The following is a 27,343-nucleotide window of genomic DNA, read 5'->3' as shown; positions in this document are numbered from 1 at the left end:
GCCGAATGGAACTTTCTGCCCTTGTTGGTAGTTGAAGAACAGGAGTGTTTATCCTTATGGGTGTATGTGGATACTTGTGTGTTATGTCCAGGTGAAGAAATCACCTTCCCAGCGATTCCATCCTGCTAATTAATCTAGCTGTCCTGGATGACTTTTCAAATATATTATTTTCATGATGTCAAAAGTAATCAAGGGCATTTCCTGGCGGTCCAGTGGTTAGGACTCCGTGCTTCCAATGCAGGGGGCACAGGTTCAATCCCTGGTTGGGGAACTAAGATCCCACAAGCTGTGTGGTACGGTCAAAAAAAAAAAAAAAAAAAAGAAAAAAGAAAAAAGAAGTAATCGTAAAAATCCATTTGGAAGTCAGCTGTGTTATATCACATATATAACAATTTTGGCTAATACAAAACTCACATGCACACACTCACTCAAAAAGATAAGGCTGAACCTCTTCAGATTGCCCACATATTTACCAACCTGAGATACGGCATTTTCTGCACCTGGCTTTATCCCGTAGATCCTATTACCTCTGGGTTGTTAGAGAAGAAACCACAAATAAGGTAGCCATCACGTGAGCCCATATAATGAGAAGGTAAACTAAGTGAATGGAATTATAGTTACTCTCCCTATATCTTTTGTTTTTTTTCCAACCCAAAGGTCTTTATTGGATGCTTACTAATGATTAGCATGGGCTGGGTGCTAAGGGAAATTCCAACACATGCATGAAAGCTCATGCATGAAAAAAAAAAGCTCATGCATGAAAGCTCATGCATGAAAGCTCATGCAGGGAAACACATGCATGAAAGCTCATAATAAACAGTCGCGTTCTCTTCTCACAATTTTCTTATTGATCCTGCAGTATCAATAGCACAGGTAATGTTATCGCACTCTCCATTTTGTAGGTAGGAAATCAAGACAGACAGACACCAGACGGCTTGGCTAAAACCACATGTAGAGTTGGCAGTGGAGCAGGGCCTAGTACTCAGGGCTTCTGTGTAATTCCTACCGCCATCCCCTTCCCTGTTGAAAAAAATACTTCACTCAATAATTGCGTAACTTGAGGTGCTCCCATGTTCAAGGTGATTTTCAGTGGAAGACTCTTCTTCTCATCGTTTGAAGAAAAAGGGAACCATTTCCACCCATTCTTCCAGATTTCAATTCCATTATTTCAGGAGTGATTTGAGCCTCCCTGGTTTCATACTGAGTCCCAGAGCCTTTTTATTTATTTGTTTTTTTTCAATGTCTTTTAATCCAATAGTTCTGTCTTCTCCCCCTTCTAAACGTACTGCTGAAACTAATGAAAAGGAGAATGAACTAATTGGGCTATTTTTTTTTCCTTCCCTTTCCTCATCAGTATCTGATGGAGATGCTGTAATTAGCCACGTAATGAGAAGTGAAGGGTAAACGAGAAGAATTATTCCCAGAACACACATCTAGGGGTGAAAAACTGGAGCAGGACAAAGAGCCAGAGATTACAGTATTTTCTGTGCCTAAGCAAGGCTGTTGTACCTACAGTTCTAGACACGAGCATTTCTAGGTAAAGAAGAGGGAAACTGTATTGGTGTCATTGCCTCTGGAGGAGCTAGTTTACGTGTAAACTCTGGACACGTGTTGGTTTATATCACTGGTGTCAAGATTTAGTTCTCTGAGACTCTATCCTAAAACTCTTAAATATTGGGTGTATTTTCTGTACTTAATTTTTAAAGATAATTAGCAAATACACTCTTAAATTGGAAACTCATTTTTAAAAAATAATTTAGAGTATATTTATAGTAAAAAATTTTTTTAAATTAAAAAATGGGACTTCCTTGGCAGTCCAGTGGTTAAGACCCCGTGCTTCAAAGGCAGGGGGCGTGAGTTCAGTCCCTGGTCGGGGACCTGGGATCCCACATGCTGCGTGGTGTGGCACAGCCAAAAAATAATTAAAAAATTAACAAATAGAGAGTATTTAAAAGATTTAAATTTGCATATCTAATACCAGTTCAACCATGCTTATTTTATTAATGAAGACAGTGAGGCTGAGAGAGGTCCCATCGTTTGTCCTGAGTCTAGGATTAAAGGCAGGACTCCTGAGACCCAGCCCTGTGCTTTTCCAGGGAATTCAGTGGACGAGGATACCTTACTCTGCCTGCGTCTGTGTTACTGTATATGAGCTGCTCTCCATGAAGAGAACTTGCAAGCTTCTCAAGTACTTCAGAATGCTTATTACTCTCTCTCCCTATTCTGTTTTTTGTTCTGTTTTGTTTTGGTGTTTTTTTTTAAGAAGTAACTCCTGGGACTTCCCTGGTGGCGCAGTGGTTAAGAATCCGCCTGCCATTGTAGGGAACATGGGTTTGAGCCCTGGTCCAGGAAGATCCCACATGCCGCGGAGCAACTAGGCCCATGTGCCACAACTAGTGAGCCTGCGCTCTAGAGCCTGTGAGCCACAGCTACTGAGCCCATGTGCCACAACTACTGAAGCCCGGGTGCCTAGAGCCTGTGCTCCGCAACAAGAGAAGCCACCGCAATGAAAAGCCTGCGCACTGCAGCGAAGAGTAGCCCCCACTCGCCGCAACTACAGAAAGACCACACGCAGCAATGAAGACCCAACACAGCCAAAAATAAATAAATAAAAAATAAATAAATTCATTAAAAAAAAAAAGGAAGTAACTCCTCTTTCTCAGTTAACTGGAATATTCAAACCTGACACTCCATTTGCCATCCGTTGAGAATGAGTGGAGATTCGCTATGCATGGTCATTGCCGGCCTCAGTTGCTCAGTTCTAAGTAGGAATCACTTGTTCCTACCTGGCCAGCTCAGAGGCCAGGTGTCTGGATCAGGACCTTCAAAATGCACCATCTCTCTTCCCTTTTCATTGAATATTTCAGATAAAGTCTGTTTCAAGTAAAACGTGTCTAAGCCTTTACCTCCCCTCGATTATTACCTGTAACAATATTCTTCGGCTTGCTTGGTTTGTGATAACAGGGAGAAATTGAATTTTCAAGTGGTTCACGTGTCCATGATTATAACGGCTATTTTTGGTCTTGGAGATAAAACAGATGTTTCAGAAACCACCTTCAGATTATAAAAATATAAAAAATCCTGTTACCAGGGTGAAACTGTGTTTAAAAATAAAGAAATAATCAGAATCACGGAAGTTAACTTTTCTGTAATTACAGATGAAGGTGAAGTGTTAACCCAAATTGCCTGCAAACTAGTCCGACCAGGGGTTCTCGTTTTTGAATAACCTCAGGGAAAGAGTCAGAAATTGTAGAGTTTTTGCTGCAACATCTTGATTTCTAAAGTGCAGTTTTGCATATTTCTTTCGATTGTTGATTTGCTCCCCTTCTTGCCACACACACACACACACACACACACACACACACGCACAAATGTGCTAAGTTGCATTCATGTTTTAACAGCTGCTCCAAATGCTCTTGGTGCTCTGTAGATGAGATTTCTAGTGTGAAATCATTAATTGTGAGCTGTATCTTTTTTGTTTTTCAGAACAAGGAAAGAGCAATTCGCAGGTAGCATCCTTAGAAGATGCAGAATGTCGCAGAACCAAGGAACGCCTTTCTAATGGAAACAGTCGCGTTTCAGCTTCCAAATCTTCCCGAAACATCCCAAGGAGACACACTCTAGGTGGACCTCGAAGTTCCAAAGAAATACTGGGAATGCAAACATCAGAGATGGATCGTAAGAGAGAAGCTTTCCTAGAACATCTAAAGCAGAAATACCCCCATCATGCCACAGCCATCATGGGCCACCAAGAGAGGCTGAGAGACCAGGTACAAATATATGGTGCCATTTCACTCTGCAGAGCTCATTCTTTTTTTTTTGTTTCTTCTTCTTCCACTTTTATTGAGATATAATTAGTCTGTGGCACTGTACATTTAAAGTATACAGCATAATGATTTGACTTACATTCATCACGAAATGATTATCACAGAACATTGAGTGAACATCTATCATCCCATTTAGATACAAAATGAAAGAAATAGAAAAACAATTTTCTTCCTTGTGATGAGAACTCTTAGGGTTTACTCTCTAAACAGCTTTCATATATAACCTACAACAGTGTTATGACATTTATCATGTTTACTTTACATCCCGAGAACTTATTTATTTTATGACTGGAAGTGTGTACCTTTTGACCACCTTCATCCGATTCCCCCTCCCCGTGCAAAGCTCATTCTTTAATGAACATGAGGGAAAGTAAAGACCTTCAGTTTAAAGGGGAAACAAATAGTTGAGTGGATTGTGCCCACTGTTGCGTTGTCCCAGATCTCTTTGCGGGGTTATGGGAAGGAGGCAGATTGGTTTGACCTGACGGCTTAGCCCTCTTTATCAGCAACAGTCAGAGAACCGGAGGTGAGAGAAGAGAGATCCGGAGGATATGCAGTTCCCCTAAAAGAGCGTCCCAGCTTCAACCACAAATACATGTAAAGTGCAGGCAATGCACAGGTATCACTTGACTGAGTAAAGCACGGGACCAACTAATGTGTACCCCGATAGCACTGAGTGCTGGGCACAGTGGATGAATGAATACATGCATACATACGTACATAGATTTTTCAGGCTAAAACAGAGCATGCAAAGGGGTAGACTTGTGATAAACACCTTTTCCTTAAAAAGCTGACATTAGGGTTTTGTTTTCTGCTCTTTTCTCTCTTCTAATCGGAGATGTTTTCCTTTCGCGCGCTTGGCTTTCTGCTGTCATCAGCTATGTGTTTTCTCAGGTTATCTTGACAACCATACAGATACCACCCAACTGTGACTCGGGATGCTTTTGTTTCTTGGCTGTGTGTATAGTTACTTGTTAGCAGACAGCGTGGGTTTGGGGTTACAGGAGATGGGGGGCCACCCTCCTCTGTACCCCTCACAGATAGGCGTCTCCATCTGCGGATGGAGACCATGGTAATGGAAGCCGAGCACACTTAGCCATAGGACTGGTCGGGACAAGGGCAGGCTGTTATTGATTTCGACACTAATCGAAATTAGTAGAGAGACAGGTAGACAGACAAGCTCTGTGTTTTAAGTCTGCTCTCTCGCCAGTTAGTTACAAAAGCGATGTCTAACTCGGCTTTTGATCATCCGTGGAAATGGAGATTGGCACCAGCCTGAGTAATTTAAATCTATACTTTATCCTCAATCTCCTGTGCCCCTTTAAATGGAAGCTTCTCTTCTATGAAATCTTCATCAGAGTCCCTAAAAATGTGTAATATGCCTCATGAACTGTATGTTGAAAAGTTCACATTCCCAAGAGGCAGTAGGCCCAGAAGAAGAGAAACAAAAGATGAATCCGGGTTGATGTACTTGAGATGAGCAGATTAATTCTTCAGTAAATAAGAAAAGGATGGCCATCTTCATTTCAGGCATATATAGAAAATACCCCTATTTTCTTTTATTTCTATTTATTTATTTTTTAAATTTATCTCCCCATCCCAGTTTTATTGAGATATAGTTGACATATAACAAAAATACCTCTATTTTCTATCGATAGTTGGACACTCTCCATTTAATTAATGGAGTTTGTGCCTCTCTCTGTGGCATAATATATGAGGCATGATGCTTTATCCAGTGCTCTTCAGATTGAGGAAACTCAGGACAGTTACGATTATACAATTTGCTAAAGAAAAGTTGGAATTTGAATCCAGTTAAGTCTAAATCCTTGTTTATTCCACTGTTCTATTAGTTGAAAATCATTGCGTATAGAGCAGATAGTATGGTCTGTGTATGAGGTGTAAGGGACGTGGGGTGTGTGTGTGTGTGTGTGTGTGTGTGTGTGTGTGTGTGTGTGAGTGAGAGAGAGAGAGAGAGACAAAGGGACAGAGAAAGAGGCTATAGGGACAGCGATCTGGGTGAAGGAGGCTAGAGAGTTGATTTGTGTTGAGTGAGGAAGGCAAATGTATATTTTTGAAGTTAAAATGTATTATTTTGCAGAGAAATATAGAAATTAGTCTGTCAAAAGTGGTAAATTTTCCATTAAAAATTTTTTTCAATTGCTGTAACTGTTATTATTTGTGATGTCATAATTGTTGCTACTACCATGATGATGATGGCTTTGGATAAAGTTATTATATGGGGAGCCTAAAAATAACCTGAAGGTTGTAAAGGGCGATGGTGTCAAAAGACAGTAATGAATGTGGCTGAGTGGCCTCAAGCTCCAATCTCCTGTCACTTGCATCTCCGCCATAATGTAGTCTGGCCACGGCTGGTCAGCTGCCCCTTCGTTGGGTAATTTGAGATGAATTCCAAGCTGACTATCCAAAAGGGGAAAGGTTGTGATGCGTGGATCTGTGTGTACGTTTTTCCTTCTGCTGCTGTGTTGCAAAGGAACCTTAATCAGCACTGTAAACCTTAGAGATAAGCTTAGGTGACGACCTAGGAAATTCCTATAGGCAGCACTTCACCTTCTGTCTTTCTCATTCTTTTTCTCCTACCGCCCATTTCCTCTTTCCTGTCCTCTTCTCCACAACACGCTTTGCTCCTCCCTGACCTTCTGACAATGGATTATTCCAGGCTTCCTTTACAGGAAGATCACGTGACCGGCCGTAAGGAGGAATGCAAATATCACAAGTCTGATGCACTTTCCAGATAGGGAGTTTCTAAACACCACAGACTCTTCTGGTGGCTGTTTTCTTGGTTGCTTCCCAGAAAAGTGGCCTTAGTGAGAAGAGTGCCAGTGAGAGAAGTCAAGGATAACGTGACGAAAATGCTGTATCCAGTACTATACATGAAATATCTTGGTGCTGAGGGAATCCAGGTTCTAATTCCTTGGTATCAAACATCAGGAGAATCAGAGCACGCCTTATGTTTTGAAATATGAATTCAAACACTTGGAAGATTCCTGGTTGAAAACTTATACTGGAGACTTTGAAAATAGGTCAGTCAAGAATTTTCTTCTGTCTAAATTATTGAAAAGCACAAAGGTTTCCTTTACTCTCTTCTACTATCTTTAAAAAATGCAGGTGACAGTATTGCCGGATAGAGCTTATCTGCATAATAGTAGACAGAATCTTTATTGACTCCCCAGCAGACTCCTGTGAGTCAGTCAGGCTGTGAAGCTGCATCATCTGGCAGTGAAAAGGCTTGGCTCTGGGGTCAGGCAGGACTGGGTTGGAATCCAGTCTCCACCATGTGCTCGTTGCATGATTTGGAGCTAATGACTTAATCTTTCTGTTTCAGTTACCTCATTTGTCAAGGGAAGATAATACCTATATCACAGAGTATCGAGAAAGAAAATGATGGATTCTCTTCCTGTTTCAGTGGCAGCTCTTAGCATTACAGTATTCTGATTTGTGATGTCCAAAAGAAGAGCCTCGGAGGCTCTTATTTTCAAATTAGTGTTTAAAGTCATTTCACTTTTTTATCAACACATATTTGAGTACCTGAAGGAGTTACTTTTTCCCATTGTCAGAGCACAATTTTGTTACATTTCTGAAATTCGCTCATATTTTTCCTTCATTAAAAGCTTCCAATTTGGATTTCTTTCACTTATGCATCCCATACATATTTATTTGGCACCTACCATGGAAAAGGCATTGTGAGAAATACAGACAAAGAGACATGGCCCCTGCCTTCAAGTCAGTAAAAGAAATGAGGCATTCACATGCAGAGACTAATCTTTCCAGATCCAGCCTAAATGCCACACCTGCTGAGCTGGTCATAGCATCTTGCAGTACCTGTATCGTAGCATCTAATCATGCCTTTATTGTGCTTTTACTTGTTTCTTCTCCCATCTAAAATATGCTTTTGGAGCAAGAGCTTTGTCTGAATCACCTTTGTGAAGTCAGCATTTATGGGAGCACACAACCGAAATTAGGCATGATTAATTTTTGTTGAATGAACAAATGAATGAGTGAATATTTCTAATACAATTAGAATGTGACAGGTACCATTTGTTTGGTACAGATAGCGGTGGGGAATCCAGGGGTAAAGAGATTGATGACAGTTTGGTCAGTCAGAAGGGACTGAGGCTAAGAAGCTAAGGAAGGCCAAACAATTTCCCTCAAGTCAAGAAGCCAGCAGGTCAGCCAGGGTCTGAATTTCCCAAGTCTGTGGTCTCTCCGTTTGTTATTGACCTTGGTGTTTGCTTCCTCTGCCTTTCATTTTTCTAAAGTTTTGATAACAAATTATGTAGCTCACAGTGGGTCAGGCAATAGAGACATTTATTCCATTGCCATTTCTTTAAAAAGAGAAATCTTATTCAATTCCCGAGCATATGAGATAACCATAGAAAATAGATTCCAGTATATATTTTGCCTTGACAGAAAGTTACTTTTTTGAAATAGCTCTGAGTTCAGAAAGGTCTGTAGTTCAGCCATCTCTCTCGGTCATCGTCACTGTGTCACTCTACAGTTTGGAAGTGCTCTTCTTTCATGTCTTTTCTAGTGAAGAAACAAATGTCCAACTGGCCTCTCTCCTACAGAAGCCAGCTGTCCACTCCTAGTCTCAATAATTTTTCAGTCCTTATTCAGTCCTTATTCCTAGTTACACACAGAATTTCTATTTAACTAACTAGGTATATAGTATTCTACAGAGTATTAGTTTATGTGTATTCTTGTATCTAATGTGGTCAAATCTTTGGAGGAAAGAGGAACACAGTCGGACCTCCGTATCTGCGGGTTTCACATCCTTGGATTCAACCAAGCACAGATAGAAAATATTGGGAAAGAAAAATTCCAGAAAGTTCCAAAAAGCAAAACTTGAATTTGCTGAGCTCTGGCAACTACTTCTATAGCCTTTGCATTATACTTACAACTATTTATATAACATTCTATTGTGTTAGGTATTATGTGACCTAGATGATTTATAGTATATGGGAGGATGTACATAGGTTATATGCTAATACTATGCCATTTTGTGTAAGGGACTTGAGCACCTTTGGATTTTGGTATCCGAAGGGGGTACTGGATCCAATCCCCCATGGCTCCCAGGGACCACTGTACATTTTAACTTAAAAGTCTAATGTGTTCTTCCATTTAGTACAAAGAGTGAGAGAGCTATAAAGGTTATTTTCCTTTAACGTGAACATTGTGGAGGGTCAAAATAAGGAGATAAGCACATGAACAATGACAGTATCTGAAATGGGGTCCATAAGTCCAGGAGGCATTTTGTCCAACCTGTTGCTGTCTCTGAGTGCCCCTCAGGTCTCCCTAGTGTCTCTCTTGTGTGTCCATGTGGAAATGACACTAGAGCTGTTTTCTCAGTGCCTGGTGAGTTGGGCACCGCTTCCGCTGTCTACTGTATGTAGTCCAGCATATCTGGAGCTTGCATGTAATTATGCTGCCAACTGTGGAAGTGAAGATAAGGGAGATATCTATCAGTCTGTTTACTCAGAACCATCTCAAGTTCTAGTTCATGCTAGTCTTTTAAACAGCCTCTAAAGAACTTTATCCATTAGTGAAGAGCTGTACTATGGAACTTGGAACTAGAGTTTCAAGTTCAAGCTCAACATTATCCCTTCCTCCACTATGGAAGACAGTATGGAGTTTCCTTAAAAAACTGAAAATAGAGCTACCATATGATCTAGCAATCCCACTCCTGGGCATACATAGGAAAAGACAAAAACTCTAATTTGAAAAGATAAATGCACCCCAATGTTCATAGCAGCACTGTTTACAATAGCTAAGGCATGGAAACAACCAGAGTGGCCATCAACAGTCAGTTGGTTTAAGATGTGGTATATATATATGCAATGGAATATTACTCAGCCATAAAGAAGAATGAAATAATGCCATCTGCAGCTACATGGATGGACCTGGAGATGATCACACTAAGTGAAGTAAGTCAGACAGAAAGACAGGTATCATGTGATATCACTTATATGTGGAATCTAAAAAATAATACAAATGAATCTATATACAAAACAGAAACAGACTCACAGACATAGAAAACAAACTTTTGTTTACCGAAGGAGAGGAGGGATAAGTTAGGAGTATGGGATTAACAGATACAAGCTACTGTACGTAAAATAGATAAGCAACAAGGATTTACTGTATAGCACAGGGAACTATATTCAATATCTTATAATAACCTATAATGGAAAATAATCTGAAAAAACATATATATATAACTGAATCACTTTGCTGTACACCAGATACTAACACAATATTGTAAATCAACTCTACATCAGTTAAAAAATAAACATCCATTCCTTTGACTGACATCTCCTTTTCCGATGGTATATAACTGATTTTGTCAAGAATCATGAAAATAACACGGTTAAAGACAGAAGACAAGAGAAGTCTTAACTGCATTTGAATCAGAAGAGCAGGTATTAAGAAATGAGCACTGTTGGGGCTTCCCTGGTGGCGCAGTGGTTTAGAGTCCGCCTGCCGATGCAGGGGACACGGGTTTGTGCCCCGGTCCGGGAGGATCTCACATGCCGCGGAGCGGCTGGGCCCGTGAGCCATGGCCGCTGAGCCTGCGCGTCCGGAGCCTGTGCTCCACAACGGGAGAAGCCACAACAGTGAGAGGCCTGTGTACCGCAGGAAAAAAAAAAGAAGTGAGCACCATTTCCAGGTGGTAGAATGAAGGCATTCTTACTCCTGTTCCTTAGTAACTCACTGAGAACAATCAAGGGTATCAACAATGGAAAGAAAGAGGGGGAAAAAACCCCCCAAAAAACCTCCGTCTTGCAAAAAACAAGGAAATTATAAGGATCTATGGAATGTTTCTGTGAAGTATACACAGAATGTAGAAAGTGAAATAGTTTTTAAAAAGGAAAGTGTTCTACCAACAATTTATATGATCTTGACCTTACCTTCAGTAGAGGAAGCTTTCTGGATGAAAAGCCAAGTTCATAGATGAGAGGAGGCAGTGTTACCAGATCAAAATACTGCCAGTTGCAGAGAGCCTGTGATTTCAAGGGCTGTGCTGTGTGCCTCCCAGACGAAGAATGAGGGTAACACGATTTTAGGGCAAAGCAAGTAACATATTATTGTGGGGAAGGCGTTTGATGTCACAAATCACAGACGATGGTGCAGGTTATCTCTGCTGACTTTTCCCCCTTGCATGCTAGCTTTCAGTAGCTGGCTGGCCCCATTCAAATGGGAGTTATAAAGAGAAAGGAGCCAAGAGGAGAGGTATACCTTACAACTGACGTGTTAATCAGGATGGTCTTGATTATGCTGCATAACAAGTAAACCCTGTAGGTTTTTTGTGATATGACACAAGGATGTTTTATTTCTCATGCACACAAAGTCAGTTATTTGCACACCTCTCCAGAGAAGCTGTCCTTGCAGTGACTTTGTGATTCAGGCTATATCCATGGTGTGGTGATGCCATCTTAACACATGGATTCCAAGTCACCGTGACAGGGAAAGAGAGAGCCAATGGTTCCGCACAGACTCTTAAATGTGTTGGCCCAGAAGTGGCATCTGTCACTTCCCTTCACCACAGCATCTTGGTTCTAGCACCTACAGGGATATTTGGTTTATGCAGATTTTGGCTGTGGAATTTAGTTTAAGAAAGAGATCCTCCCCCACCCCCATTTCCTTATATTAGCTTTCCCAAATGTAATGAATGGCTTTATCTACTTTGTTGTACATAACACTTGATGCCTATCTGTACGCTAGGATCAATCACATTTATATGTAATATAAATATATTAACATATATTTACATCTACATGTAATGGCACCTTTTTTCATTCAAGTATAGTTAATGTACTATATATATATTTGTTTTTTGGGGTTTTTTAAATACATTTATTTATTTTATTTATTTATTTTTGGCTGCATTGGGTCTTCGTTGCTGCACACGGGCTTTCTCTAGTTGCAGCGAGTGGGGGCTAACTCTTCATTGCAGTGCATGGGCTTCTCATTGTGGTGGCTTCTCTTGTTGCGGAGCACGGGCTCTAGGCGCGTGGGCTTCAGTAGTTGTGGCTTGTGGGCTCTAGAGTGCAGGCTCAGTAGTTGTGGTGCACGGGCCCAGTTGCACCACGGCATGTGGGATCTTCCCACACCAGGGATTGAACCCGTGTCCTCTGCATTGGCAGGCGGATTCTTAACCACTGCGCCACCGGGGAAGTCCCCTATATATATTTTTTGGCCGCACTGCATGGCTTTCGGAATCTTAGTTACCTGACCAGGGATCCAACCTGTGCCCCCTGCAGTGGAAGCATGGAGTCCTAACCACTGGACTGCCAGGGAAGTCCCGATGTACAGTATTATATGTTACAGGTGTACAAGATAGTGAGTCACAATTTTTAAAGGTTATACTCCATTTATAGTTATTATAAAATATTGGTTATATTCCCTGTGTTGTACAGTATATCCTCGTAGCTTTTTTTATCCATAATGGTTTGTCTCTCTTAATCCCCATGTAATGACATCTTTAGATTTATTTTTGATGGATTTAATTGTGTCATAGCAGAACTTCCATCACAGTGGGTCATGCCTCATGCCATGGATTTCAGACTATTAGTTTATACCTTGGGGATAGATGTAGTCCCTCTGTCATGTATGAAAAGCTCCAAATTAATCACATTTTTGTCTATCCCATTTGTCTTAACCCTGATCAACCCAGATATGTGAAGTGTTCAAAATTCACAAATATGCATTGATATTCATGGATCAATGTATCAGCAAAGCCTGGAAAGGAAGGCTAATGGGAACTAAAGATACACTAAGACCATAGACGTAGTGGAGGGCTTGGGATCTGGTAAAAGGCTAACATTGTAGGGGGATAGGTTTTATACAATTATACATGTTTTGTAAATAAATAAATAAACAAATGAAAAGCTTATAAGTTATAGTAAAGGAGATGGACCCCCCAGCTAAGAATTTCCTCTTTAGAGCTATTACTTTATCCTAATCCAAAGTGGAAGATGACGGTAGAATAGCCATGTTTAGCATCAGAAACATATTTCACTGTTTAAACTGATGACTGAATTGGGGTTTACAGACCAATTTCTTGCCTAAATCTTAAGGGAAAAGGAAACAGCTTCTTGGCAGTTAAGAAATCTAATACAGCGTATGCATAGCAAATAATAATACCAAGTCAAAACAGGAAGAGGGAAGAAGTACCCTTACACAGACTGCCGTGCACGTAGAGAGAATCTTAGTTCAACGTTCAGGTTTTCTTTAGCACTGTTTTCTCAGCTGTTATTTATCGTGGTGGAAAAGTGGAGAAGACCTACAAGGACTACATATTATCAGCAGCCGCCAAAACTGTGGCACTGTTGCTCTTTACACATACAAGTATAGTCCATCCTCCCCCAAACCCAGTGGGGTAGGCACTATTTATTATGAACTTTACTTAACAGATGGCACAGAGCAGTTAGATCTTGCCCAAAGTGACACAGCAGGTAGGTAGCAGCACCAGGACTTAATCTTATTACCTGGGTTTGGGAGCCTTGCTCTTACCCTCCAGATTATCCCATCTTTCTGATCAGTGACAGAATCCAAAGATACTCCAAAACATTGAAGAAATAAGGAAGGACTGGAATGGGGGAGCAGTTTGCCCAGCATCAATATGTAAGAAATTTAGTGGTGATCCCAGAATGGCTGAAGTACCAGCCTCCTGATTAGATCAGCCTTTAATCAGTTTGGGGAAGAAAAGGAATTTGGCACAAGAGAAGCAATGGCATCAATCGTGGTGTGTATCTGAGAAAGGTAAAAATTGAGAAAATGTTTCTATTGCCAGAGCAGTGCCTCCAGATGAAAGGAGCACATGTCATAACGGGATTACACAGTGTATTTGGAGAATGTATATTAGTGTATGTGTGAGTATGTATTTAATGAACTACCAGAGGCTTGTGAATAAAGAATATGATAGGACTGAAAGAATCAGTATAAAAAAATTTCTTGTTCTCAGAAATTTCAAATCCTATTAGATATGTCAAAGGGAAACAATAGTCATCTAAAGTTGGATGTGATGGAAAACAACAGTAAAAAAAACAAGCAGAAGGAGCATTATGACACTTAACAGATGATGCTACTCAAGGAATCAGATGAAAGAGCTGGCCTGGAAGCATTTCCCAGAAGACTGATTGTTTGCACTGTGGCTTAGAGGGTGGGGGAGGTGTATTTCAGCAGATTTGGAATATTACGTAGTACGATGTGTGGTGGGGACTCAGTAAAAAAAGACTAAATTCAAGGGGGTGTAGTTTTTACTTGTAAACTTGACATCGAGTTTACATTAATCATACAGGATACAGAAAAAGAGAGAAAGAATACTGAATGGGGATCATTCATAGCGCATGGCTTTTGATCCATGTTTAATTGGGTGCCACCAACCCCCGCGTTAGCTTTCATTTTAATTAGTGTTGAGGAAGAGCAGGAGAACACATTTTGAGAGCAGTGCTATATTAAGAAGGGCTCTGCAAAGAAAAAAAAAAAAAAAAAGAATCCAAATAAGATTCGACTGGAAAATCTGCTGAAGGGTGCCTGGGAGTAGGTGGGAAAGTTGGGGGAAGTCAAAAACCCAAGTAGAGCTGTGCAGTGGCAGGAGACACCTGGAAAGTGATAATCAGTAAAACCTAGAGAAAATTGCCACCAAATTAGATGGAAATTTTGGTATTGAGGAATGCAAAAAAGACCGGCGGGATGCAGTCCACACATTGATGCAGAAGTTATATTGCAAACGTCTGAATTGTCCTAACTCTCCTCACTCATCAAGCTCACTTCTTTGCCATTATTCATCCTTCCCCCTGCAGTGTTTTCTTGGATTAATTCAGTCAAATTGTTACTTATCATGGTCCTACACTATGAACTTGGCATTGGGCAGTATATAAAAAATACAAAACACAATACCTGCCCTGCCAAGTGTACATCGCTTTAGTGGAAAGAGTACCAACTTTTGGATCCAATATGAGTGAGTTGATATATGCTAAGATACTCAGCCGTGTGATTGCAGGCCAGTCAGACCATTTCCCTGAGGCTTTTTCTTAACCATAGAAATGAGATAATAGTGTTGGGGCGCTGATTACATGAGATAATGTATCTCTGCTGTAACAGGTGTTGAATGCATGTCAAAACTCTTCTCATCAAGGAGAGCATTCTCCTGGGGAAGTCAAGGCCAGTGCCATTAGGGCAGCACGAAACAGTGTACGTTCTCAATGGCGATGATTGAGACCAGCATTTTGTAAAAGTATGTTCTACAGAATCCTAGATCCCTGGGCTGTTAATAGCTGTTTCGGGAATGGGGAGAAAGTTTCTAATTTGGGGACATTCTTGGTTAACCAAAGTTAAATGAATTTCTACACTGCAGGGCTGGTCAGATCTTTTAATGTGCCAGAAGGCATTGTGAATCCCAGGTGGGAGATTTGGGAGCAGGCGGGTGAGGAATGAAATAGGCAGTGTTTCCCAAACCTGTTTGCTGAAGAATTATTGTTGGGTACTCTTGTTTTATGGGACACGTTAGAAAGTGGTGGAATGTTATGAGAAAGCTTGTATTCAGAGCAGTGGGAGATTTCAGAGAAGGAAGATTTCATACAGGAGATCAGAAGTCGAATGGAGTCTCATGGAATGATTGAGGGTCTTGGCGACAGGAGACTGTCCTAATTATCTTTTTCCTCAATGCCCAGTATATAGTAGGTATTCAGCAAATATCTATGGCAAAGTTACTGACAGATTATGGTCTGAATGATATGATGAAGGTGTGGAGACATTCTGATGGAGAGGAGTGGCCAGGAGAGGCAGTGATGTGACAAGAATGGAGGTGGCTCCCTGGTGAGTCAATGAGTAGGCCAGTCTGAGTGACGTGGGAGTGCCATTTGGACAAGCCGGGGGAGGTCAGTGGAGTTAAGTAAAGGGAAGTCAGACTGTACTGGACCTTGAATGTCTGGCAGAAATCTCAGAATGGCAGACACAGGGTACCGCTATAGCCTTGAACCGGGAACTGGAATAAAAGCCAAGTTTGAAGGTTAGCTTTCCAGTGCTACGCAGGAGGGACCATGTGAAAAGCCTGGGTGCTGGCTGGAAGCGGATGGAGTGTCCAGGTGGCTGTGATAAGGTCCAAGGTAGTGGCAGTAGGCATGGTGCTCAGCCGGAATAGAAGGATGATGACACATCAGATATTCGAATGAAAAAATGAGAATGGGGACTTCCCTGGTGGCGTGGTGGTTAAGAATCTGCCTGCCAGTTCAAGGGACATGGGTTTGAGCCCTTGTCTGGGAGGATCCCACATGCCATGGAGCAACTGAGCCTGTGCACCACAACTACTGAGCCTGCACTCTAGAGCCACAACTTCTGAGCCTGTGTGCTACAGTTACTGAAGCCCTTGTGCCTAGAGCCCACGCTCTGCAACGAGAGAAGCCACCGCAATGAGAAGCCCATGGACCACAACGAAGTGTAACCCCCGCTCGCCACAACTAGAGAAAGCCCACGTGCAGCAACAAAGACCCAACGCAGTCAAAAATAAATACATTTTTAAAAAAAAGAAAAGAAAAAATGAGAATGACTTGGCGACTCATTAGAGAAGGATGAAGGTATGAAGAGCTGCAGCGGTGTAGCAGAAAGGCAGGAACACCCAGGGAGGCCCCCCAAAACCTGGTTTCTTGTTCCCATTCTTCTCCCACCTGTGCCATCTCCTTGTGCAAGTCACTAAGCTGTCTGCATCCATCCATATTGTGTGACCCACTGAAGATCTAGAGGAGTACCATTGAAGGTTACAGCCACTATCACAAGAGGAATGGGGAGAAAAGGACACCAGTGTTAACACTTGGGATCTGATGTTGGAGGTGGAATATGGGGGGGAAGATCTGGTCTGAAGCTCAGTGGAATTTTCGGCACAATTCTATAGTGTCTTCCTTTTGAAAGGCTCTCAGATTTGCCCTCGCAGGGCCCTGCTTTGCGCCAGCCTCATTTTGCATTCCCATCTCGGCATCTTTGTCGTGTCTGGCCTTTTCTTTCTCCTTCCCTTGCCCTAACCTGAGGTTTTCAGACCCTGCGCAGGTGTGAAGGTGAATCGTGAAGAGTGGGTTAATGTTATGGGCTGTCAGATGGAGCTTTGAACCGAGGTGTTGATTTTGACAGAGTGTGGAGGGAGGTGCAACTTACTGCAGTTAAGTAAGAGGCTTCGCTCCATCTCCTGCTTGCACCTAAGAGGTACTTAGGGGTTAATGAACGTGTGAGGACTTTGTTTCATGAGTACTTACTGAGACCACCGCTGGGCCAGTCAGCAGTTCCACTCGGACAGCACCGAGATGCTGAGGGGAGAGCAGGTAGTTGGTGTAATACTTTAGGTAGCGATGTACCTGAGAAAGGAACAGGTGTACGTACTGTAATTATTGTGGGTGGATTCCATCTTTTGGGTCCTTCTGCCTCCCTCTATCCCTCCTTTCCCGTTCCTTTGTTCCTTCTTTCTTTCCTTTTAGCTTTTAAACATTTAAGTTAGACCGGAACATTCTCATATACGAAAGAGTGCTGAATATTAAAAGTGTGAGAACCGTCGCTCTTCCAAGTCAGCCGTGTACTTGTCCCATCTCTGTGATTCTTTCTCCAGCTGCTCTGTACAACATCTGTTTTACTTCTGGTTAAGTAGCAGGCAGCTTAGTGCCCATACAGGCTTCTAGAGAACAAATGTCATTTGTGTACTCTCGGGTTTACCTGCTTTATTTGTTATTTCAAAGAATCAGTTTGGGCCACAACAGTGAGAGGCCCACATACCGGAAAAAAAAAAAAAAAAAAAAGAATCAGTTTGCATTCATTTTTCTTTTCCATATTATTGTTTGCTATCTTGTTACTCTCAGCTTTTATTATAGTTTAGTCGCCTTTTCCTAGTTTTTTAAGTTATCATTGTCTTTTATACTTTCTTAGAATGTGTATTGAGTTCACTTATTTTTAGTATTTCTTATTTAATAATGAAGGCATTTAAGGGCAAATATTTCCTGACGCCAGCTTGGGCCATGTCCTGCAGGGGGGTATTTTTGGTTTTGTTTTTCTTTTTGTTTTTGGCTGTGCCGTGCAGCTTTCAGGATCTTAGTTCTCTGACCAGGAATTGAATCCCGGCCCTGGCAGTCAGAGTGTGGAGTCCTACCCGCTGGACCACCAGGGAATTCCCTGTCCCACAGTTTTATATGAAATATTTTCTGTTTCATTGTTTAAAGAAAGGTGAAAATTACAGTTTTGATTTTTCTCTTTTATTTAAGGATTGCCCAGGAATATTTCATTTCCAAGTAGTTGAGGTTATCATTATTTATTTATAATTTCACTGGATGTGATCAGAAAATGCAGTCTGTAAAGTTCCTACCTTTAAATTTGTTTAAGGATTTGTTAAAAAAACATTTTTTTGAAAAGTCAAATATGCAGTCAATGTAAGTGTGCCATAAATATTCATGGAAAATTACCTATTTTGTGTTTTTTATATATGCCCATGCATGCACATATATATGTCAGGTTTCTTGTTGTTTTGTTTGTTTGTTTGTTTTTTAGGTTTGTTGTTTTTATCACTCATTGCTTCTCAGTCCTTATTTTGTTATTCTACTGCTATTCAGTTTTAAACAAAGTATAATAAAACCACTCACTATACTTGTATCTTTATCCTGTTCTTGCATTCTTAAGAATTTTTGCTTTATAATTTTTTAGTTGTTTTATTTGTTGCAAACAAATTTGCGATGATTAGTCCTTCTTCCTAAATTATGTCTTTTTACATTCTGTTTAGTGTGTGGTTAACTTTTCTTAATATTAACATTGTCACTCTTGCTTTAAACTTGTTTGCATTTGTCTGGTATGTTTTACCCATCTATTTTCAAATTTTATTAATGAGTATGTATTAGAAATGACATATAATTTGGCTTGCTTCTTTAGCCTAATGTATCAGTCTTTGTCTTTAATAGGAAAATTCAGTCCTTTGATATCTAGTGTAATAACCAATGGACTTGATTATATTCCTTCATCTTAATTTGATAGCAAATATGTTTATTCTTTATTAAATTACCATTCACACTCACTAATACTAAACAGTTACTCGAGTTTTAGTCTTGGGACTTCTCTGGTGGTGCAGTGGTTAAGAATCCGCCTGCCAATGCAGGGGACACGGGTTCGAGCCCTGGTCCGGGAAGATCCCACATGCCGTGAAGCAACTAAGCCCATGCACCACAACTACTAAGCCTGCACTCTAGAGCCCACGAGCCACAACTACTGAGCTTGCGTGCCACAACTACTGAAGCCCATGCGCCTAGAGCCTCTGCTCCACAACAAGAGAAGCCACCGCAATGAGAAGCCCACGCACCACAATGAAGAGTCACCCCCGCTCACCGCAACTAGAGAAAGCCCGCATGCAGCAATGAAGACCCAACGCAGCCAAAAAAAAAAAAAAAAAAAAGTTTTAGTCTCGACAAACCGCACTTGACATGACGGTAGGAGCTCCAAGTGAAAATGACTGTTACACAGTCGGAGATAGAAGAGGACCAGGACCTGAGCCAGGAAACAAGACTGGACAGAAGCGTATTGGCAGTATCTGCTCTATTACGGTTCTCCAGAGAAACAGAACCATAGGTTAGAGATAGAACAAGAGTGAGCATGAGAGAAAGTGACTGATTCAGTTTAAGGACTTGGCTGCCACAGTTGTAGGGAGTGATAAGTTTGAAATCTGTAGAGCAAGCTGGGAGGTTGGAAATTCAGGTGCGAGTTGATGTTGCTGCCTTGAGTCCAAGATTGGCAGGCCGGAAACTCAGGCAGGGTTTCTGTGTTACAGTGTTGAGGCAGAATTCCTTTTTTGGAAACTCTTAAGTCTTTGCTCTTAAGGCAAAGGCTTTGATTGGATGAGGCCCACCCACACTATGGAGGGCAATCTGCTTGACTCAAAAGTGTGCTGACTTAAATGTTAATCACATCTAAAAATACCATCACAGCAGCATCTAGACAGTTGTTTGACCAAACAACTGAGCACCATAGTCTAGCCAAGTTGGCGCATAAAATTAATCATCACCTCAGTACCATAGAAAAAGCTGACTAAATGTGAATGGATAATTTCTAAAGCAAATGACATCTAAAAACAAAAACAGAGCCACAGATCAAGGACTTAGCATTAGGGAATTACCACAGTTGGTTTCCATTGCTTCATTAAAAAATCCAAGTGTTCTTATGCTTTTGGTGATACTCTGTAGTGTGCTCTTGATTTACAAAATGTATCCTTGTTTTATTCTTTTGAATGTTGGTCAGTTTTTCTTTACACCAGAACTTCAGGTTGAAGGTGCTTTTTGAGAGCCTGCTGTTTTGTTAACCTTATCTGTTTCGTAGTGGTTCTGTTTGTCCCAGGGTTATGAGCTGTAACATGTTAATCCTGTTCCATGAAGCCCTTGCAGGCCTCCACACAGCCCAAAGCTAAACAAATGCCACCGCTCCGCCGATGCTGCTATGCTGATGGAACATCTCGGTCTGGACTGTTCCAGCCCCCATACCAGCTGTTGACTTGGTATATATGAGAGGATGTGCAGAGAGCCTGTGTTGCCTTTACAATCCAGTATAGTCAACATTCCTTATCTGCGGGCGTTGCATCCGTGGATACGGAGGGCTGACTGTACTACAGCATTTTGAACAAGGCACTTGAGCATCTGCAGATTTCGGTACCTGCGGAGGTCCTGGAACCAGTCACTGGTGGATAACAAGGGACGGCTGTATATATTTTCAGATTAGTCTGCTAAATAAATCTTTTCAGCATAGCTTAGTTTAGTTACTATTTAATATCTCCAATTATAAGCAAATTATTTTATTGGAGCATAGTTGATTTACAATATTGTGTTAGTTTCAGGTGTACAGCAAAGGGATTCAGTTATAAATATGTGTATATATTTTTTTCAGACTCTTTTACATTATAGGTTATTATAAGATAATGAATATAGTTCCCTGGGCTATACAGTAGGGGCTTGTTGTTTATTTTATATATAGTAGAGTGTATCTGTTAATCTCATACTCCTAATTTATCCCTCTCCGCTTCCTCTTTGGGAACCATAAGTTTGTTTTCTATGTCTGTGAGTCTGTTTCTGTTTCGTAAATAAGTTCATTTGTGTTACTTTTTAGATTCCACATTTAAGTGTTATCATATATTTGTCTTTCTCTGTCTGACTTACTTAGTATGATAATCTCAAGGTCAATCCATGCTATTGCAAATGGCAAAATTTTCATTCTTTTTCACAGTTGAGTAATATTCCATTGTGTGTATGTCTGTGTGTGTGTGTGCCACATCTTCTTTATCCTTCATCTGTTGATGGACATTTATGTTGCTTCCATGTTTTGACTATTGTAAATAGAGCTGTTTATGAACACTGGGGTGCATGTGTCTTTTCAAATTAGAGTTTTCACATTTTCCAGATATATGCCCAGGAGTGGGATTGCTGGATCATATGGCAGCTCTCTTTTTAGTTTTTTAAGGAACCTCCACTGTTTTCCACAGTGACTGTACCAATTTACATTCCCACCAACAGTGTAAGAGGGTTGCCTTTTCTCCACACCCTCTGCAGCATTTATTGTTTCTAGACTTCTTGATGATAGCCATTCTGACCAGCGTGAGGTGACGTCTCATTGTAGTTTTGATTTGCATTTCTCGAATAATTAGCGATGTTGAGCATCTTTTCATGTGCCTGTTGGCCATCTGTATGTCTTCTTTGGAGAAATGTCTGTTTTGGTCTTCTGCCCATTTTTTGATTGGATTATTTGGGTTTTTTGACATTGAGTTGTATGAGCTGTTTGTATATTTTGGAAATTAAACCCTTGATGGTCACATCATTTACAAATATTTTCTCCACATCTGTAGATTGTCTTTTTGTTTTGTTTATGGTTTCCTTTGCTATGCAAAAGCTTATAAGTTTGACTGGGTCCCATTTGTTTATTTTTGCTTTTACTTATTTTGCCTTGGGAGACTGATCTAAGAAAATATTGCTACAATTTTTTTCAGAATGTTTTGCCTGTCTTCTCTTCTAGAAGTTTTATGGTGTCATGTCAATTACAAGGAATTTTATTAAACTAGGGATAGCAGTGTCTGGTGGTTAAGCACATGCGTTTTGGTGGGGTTTTTTGTTTTTTATTTTATTTTATTTTTTTGTCTGCACCACACAGCCTGCGGGATCTTAGCTCCCCGACCAGGGATCAAACCCGTGTCCCCTGCCTTGGAAGCGTGGATTCGTAACCACTGGACCGCCAGGGCATTACCAAGCACATGAGTTTTGGATTCAAATCTTGGATCTGCCTGGATTCAAACCGAGATTCCAACACTTAGTAGCCATCACTCAAATTACCTAACCTCTCTTAGGCTCACTTTCCCTTTCTCAGCATGGGGATATCCATCATTCTTGCATCATACTACTGTTATGAGGCTTAAGTGACATAAAGATTGGTTATTTTCATGATGAAAGTACTATTTTTTTTCTACTCAAAGTGGTATTCCTTTTCTACGTGACACTTCCAACTCATGTTTTTAAGAAACAAAAATTCAGGCCATCAGTGGTGAAAGCCAGTGTCTTTCCCCAGTTATTTGTGTTCCTATCTTTCCATGGACTTTTTCAGTGAGCAGCTTTCTATGTCTGTTATAAAATAGGTTTGATGAAACAAATTCAAGAGAAAGAATTTATATGCCATCCAAGTCCATCATGGCTACCTAAAATGTTGCTAAATTTAGAAACAAAATAGCCCAGGAGTATGCATATATTGAGCTTTGACTGGGTTACTGTGGTGCTAAGTTGCTGTTAGGCAAATCGCAATGCTGCAGTGCTGTTAAAGCTTCATCCTACTTGATGGTTTCCTCATTTGGGGGATGGTAGGAAAAATCAGAAATGGACTGGTCACCTTTCAGCAAATCTTGGCCTTTCTGCACAGCCCTCACGTGTGTTGTCCTTACTGCCGAGATTACTGCTCAAAACTTTCCCCACTCTAAATAGTTCAAGATTGTCACATATCATAATGATGTCATTGTTTTGGTTACAGAGTCTTCGGTCAGTGATGAATGAATGGGTTAATCTAAAGTGGCTTTCACATCTGAGTTATTTGTGGGACTGTCTCCACTTGCCTGACTCTCAGATTCTGACTCTTCTCACTCTCTTTTCCAAGCTTGAATTCAGCAAGTAAAAGCTGAGATATTGTCATTTCCTAAATAACCCAAAGGGAAGATCTGGCATAATTTATAAGCACTCTGATGGTTGCATCAACTCTCCCACGCTCCTCTCCCTAACGGAACTTTGAGGAATAACCCTAAAATTGAATAGAGCTTCCACTCCATCTTTTATTTTTATTTATTTATTTATTTTTGCGGTACGCGGGTCTCTCACTGTCGTGGCCTGTCCCGTTGCGGACGGAGCACAGGCTCCGGACGCGCAGGCTCAGCGGCCATGGCTCACGGGCCCAGCCGCTCCGCGGCATGTGGGATCTTCCCGGACCGGGGCACGAACCTGTGTCCCCTGCATCGGCGGGCGGACTCTCAACCACTGCGCCACCAGGGAAGCCCTCCACTCCATCTTTGAATTTCACCGCACAAAGCCTAGATCTGGTTATTGCTTGTTTTTGTTTGTTTCACACTGTCTGTGCCCCACTGGGTAAAGCACGAGCATGGCCTTCATCTGGATGTGTTTCCATCTCACAGAGGCAGTAATTGAGTCTCTGACATAGCCTTGGCTCCGAGGAGTGTTCCAACTCAGGCTGCTATCTTAAACCCATGTAGTTCTCGGTTCCCTTAGAAGGTAATGTCCCATCTGTGGACTGTGAAGGATGGTGATGCAAAACTCTCAGAAGAGTCAAGGTTGGGGATCCAAAGCATCTACTGTTGCTTCCATGCAAAGAGCCATTCTGAGTTTGTGAAGATGGTGCTTTTACCTATGACCCTCTCTGCAAATACCTGGGCAGCTTCAGCCCGGGGCCCGGTAGTGGGGGGGTTAGTATTTGCTCTCTGACCTTTGAGGACAGAGCTGTTGAGCCTGTCGCAGGAGCTGTGGCAAATGAGATCAGGCTGCACCCTCAGCCCCTGCTGCTCCCAGGACACTGCAGTGTTATAGTAGATGCTACTGGAAGCTGCCTTCAGGTGCTCCCCAGCTCCCTGCTCAGCCCCACTGAAGAATTTTCCATGATGGCATTTGATAACCATTTGACAATATTATTATAAATTCTCACAGATTTGGAGGAAGTCCCATTCAAACCTTTCTGGTACCTCGACATCATGGATCTTGGACTTGGGGGGTATGCGGTGTGTCTGGGGTGAATTTAGAGGTGAGAAGAAAAGGTGCTGAGCCCAGGGTCACCAAGAGGGATTGGGCACAAATTTGGGGACTCCATAAAATTTGGGATAGTGAAAAGTGAATGAATGAAAGAAGGATTGAATATCTTAGAGCCTATTGACCCTTCCCAAGAAAAGTGAAGAACATGGATTTCAGTGCTATTGTGGTAACATATATAAACTAGGACAAACGTACAAAAGATGTGAGTATGTTAGGAAAGAGTTAAAAAAATTCTCAGCACCTTCTCCTACCACCTCTGCAAACACAGAGGCCAAGAGAAAATGCACACCACACACACACACACACACACTCACTCTCTCTCTCTCTCTCTCTCTCTCTCTCTCTCTCTCTCTCTCACATTCCAGCAAAGAACCTGTTTTGCAAGTTTTGCTGGTAAAAAGCAGGAAGGGGGTTGCTGGAGAGTGGAGTAGAAAAGCCTTAGAAGTATTCATAGAAGGTTTTTCAAAACCCAAGTTTTCAACGTAACTTTATCCTGCAGAGAGAGGCACATGGCCCACTGTAGGTTTTTCTTCAACCGATTAAGCGCATTGTTGGACAGGGAGGGGCAGATTAACGAATGCCTATAATTTTGATCATTGTTTTCTGCAAAACAGCTCAGGCTTTGAAAATGAAGCCATCGTTCTTGGCAGAGTTTCTGCCAACAGCACAAATTATACTGTACAGAGATCCAAAGCCCCTAAAAAGGTTTCATTAATGAACAATTTCAGATGATTGTTTAAGTCTTCGCCCGACAGGTAACGTTGGCATGTAAGCAGGTGGGGTTAGGGTTTCCGTGGAGATTTATGATGTCTTGCTTGAAAGAGCATGTCAAGACAGCCAATTTAACAAGTAGCTACTCAAAAAGTCCTATAGGCTGGAAGTAGCTTTTATGCAAATGACAAAAGAGTTTCACTGGGAAAAACTGCAAAAGAAAACAGTAGAGACATGGAGGGGGGTTTACCTGACAGCTCGGAAGGATGACCCCGGAGTCCATTAGAGACAAAAACTTCCAGGAGCCGAATTAGATTTTTCTGCTTCAACGGCCGCTTCACCTGTGGAGCTCCAGGTATGGGTAAATATGGTTTTTTTTTTCTTCTGAGTTATTGCCAAAAATTATTTGGAAACATTGAGGTCTCTTTCTCTGCATTGTTCTCTTGGCAGGAAGCATTGAATCAATAAGCATGGCTTTCCCACACTGAATATTCGAGCGCTCACGCTTCAGGGCTGTTTTTTCAGGGCTTTTTTATTGAATGAACTGAGATTTTTGAATAGAGCTGAAAAACAAGTGATGCATTATGTGTTATGCTGATTCTGCCCTGTGAATAATGCTGTAAAAATGCGTAGGTAAGGATTAGAAGGATGATCTGAGAATTGAGATACTATATGTATTTGTGGATTATTCCCAGATGTTGGTTTCTTTCTCTCTTTTTAATTTTTTTTCTTTAAACTCTTCGAACAGAACTGAAATTGGGACTATGTGTATTTCTGTATTTTCAAGTTGCAAAATGCCAAAAATACAACCCGTGGAATATTACAGAAACAGGTTTATGAACATTGCACTTTTTTTTAAGTGTGTCTGTATATTTTTTCTCACAGAGGCATTTTATAAGACTAGAAAAATATCCTGTTTGAGATATCAGAGTTTCTGGACTTGAGGGAAGCAGGAATTGTAAATCCTAAGACAGATAAAGGCTTCTAGGGTGGGGGAATGCTTGATGAAAGTAGTTTTTGAGCGTGCTTTCAGAAGGAAACCTTACTTTGGTGGTACGAGGTTTTCTGTTTGCATCAGTTACTAGCAAGACTGCGTAAACAGTCTTGCCTGCGATATGGAGATATGGATGTGATAACAATCGCCGAAGGTAGCTGTGTGTCTGCAAAGTTGACTTAAAGGGGTTAGTTTGGGGACATCAGGGTGCGATATGAGTAGTTAGGTCCACCAAGCTTAAAAGGCAATGAAAATCCCATTTTTTTTTTCTCTTTCATACACTGCATAAGGTGAAAGCACAGAGTTAAGAATAAAGATAACCAGTGCAATGGGAATTTGGGCTTTTGAAAGCAAAACTATTTAGGAGCACGTGGACAGGATTTAAACTATTTTAAAAACTGACTAATGTCTGAGAATGAGAGCCTCCTGAAATTTGGCCATCAGCTAATGTAGGTTAGCATCTGCATTGATATTCATGTTAAATGGTTGGCTTACCACAGTTATTGCAGAAAATTCGAGTGGCAGAGAATTCTGCCCCTAACATCAGAATGCCTGGGTGTTGAATCCACCTCCTACCTGTGCAACCTTAGCAAAGTAAATTCATGTCCTTAAGCCTCAGTGTTCTCCTCCATAGGATGGGAGTGATAATTGTGGCGTGGTGAGGATTAAATGACAAAATATATATTGCACAGTTCTCAGAATACAGGCTCCACGTGTTGACGATTGTTTTTATTTACTACTTTTGTGGTCCTGGACTGTTTGTAAAGTGTTTTCATCTTTTCCTTCATCTTATCATTGTAACAGCCCAGTGGGATTAGCAGAATCTTTTCATTCCCACTTTACAGATCCAGAAACCCTGGTTCAGAGAGATACTGAAATATACAACACGATAAGCCATCCTTCTACATTTCCTGCTATTTTTTTCTCCTTTTAGGGGTCTCTAAAAAAAATTAATGTGTTCCTGAAATAACTCCCAGTGGCAACTATTATTTCTATAAAGTAATTAAAATACAAAATGCTAAGTGTGTCAAAGGAGCTAGGATATTCACGTTTTTACATTAATTATATGCGACGTTTCTTTCTTGACAGGCCAGAGAAGTGATATTAATTTACTTTCTACTGGCACCTACTGATAGGAGCTTATCACTGCAGAGGCTTATGTGGTTAACTCTTACCTGCCTGCGATTTTTCTGGGCCCTGCAAGAAGAGTCAGGTTTTGCTGTTACCTGAGCAGGAAACCAAGTCACCAGGAGGCCGTGGGAATGGCCACAGAGAGCTCGGGGTCGGACACACTGTCTTTTCTCCTTTGTCTTCTAGACCTTGGCAACTCCCTCCCTTGTCTACCTCCCAGACCAAAACAGCCCATAATTATATTCTACATCCATTGTGTGTCAGAGACAAATATGTTTTTCTTTGTGTTATTTTTAACAGCAGGGTTTCCAGCCAGAGAAAACACTCTGTTAGTTCCAGGGTTTTCCTAATGACTTGTCCGATGTTACCAAGTT

At 41.2% G+C, this 27,343-nt stretch overlaps 1 protein-coding gene across 14 annotated transcripts in view; it reads left to right on the top strand.

Annotated features, from left to right (window-relative positions):
• KIAA1217 (KIAA1217 ortholog) overlaps nucleotides 1-27,343 on the top strand; it is a 774,831-nt gene that overhangs the window by 457,169 nt on the left and 290,319 nt on the right. For all 14 annotated transcript variants that reach the window (XM_029236747.1, XM_029236752.1, XM_029236745.1 and 11 more), the window contains one exon: nucleotides 3,487-3,770. In XM_029236747.1, coding sequence (XP_029092580.1) covers nucleotides 3,487-3,770 — 284 coding nt within the window. The remainder of the gene's footprint in view (nucleotides 1-3,486; nucleotides 3,771-27,343) is intronic.

This window comes from Monodon monoceros, unplaced genomic scaffold (assembly GCF_005190385.1).
Source record: "Monodon monoceros isolate NGI ecotype Baffin Bay Population unplaced genomic scaffold, NGI_Narwhal_1 Super_Scaffold_21, whole genome shotgun sequence".
Taxonomy (NCBI): Eukaryota; Metazoa; Chordata; class Mammalia; order Artiodactyla; family Monodontidae; genus Monodon; species Monodon monoceros.
The sequence above is the reverse complement of the archived record's forward strand: the minus strand, read 5'-3'. Positions and strand labels throughout refer to the sequence as shown.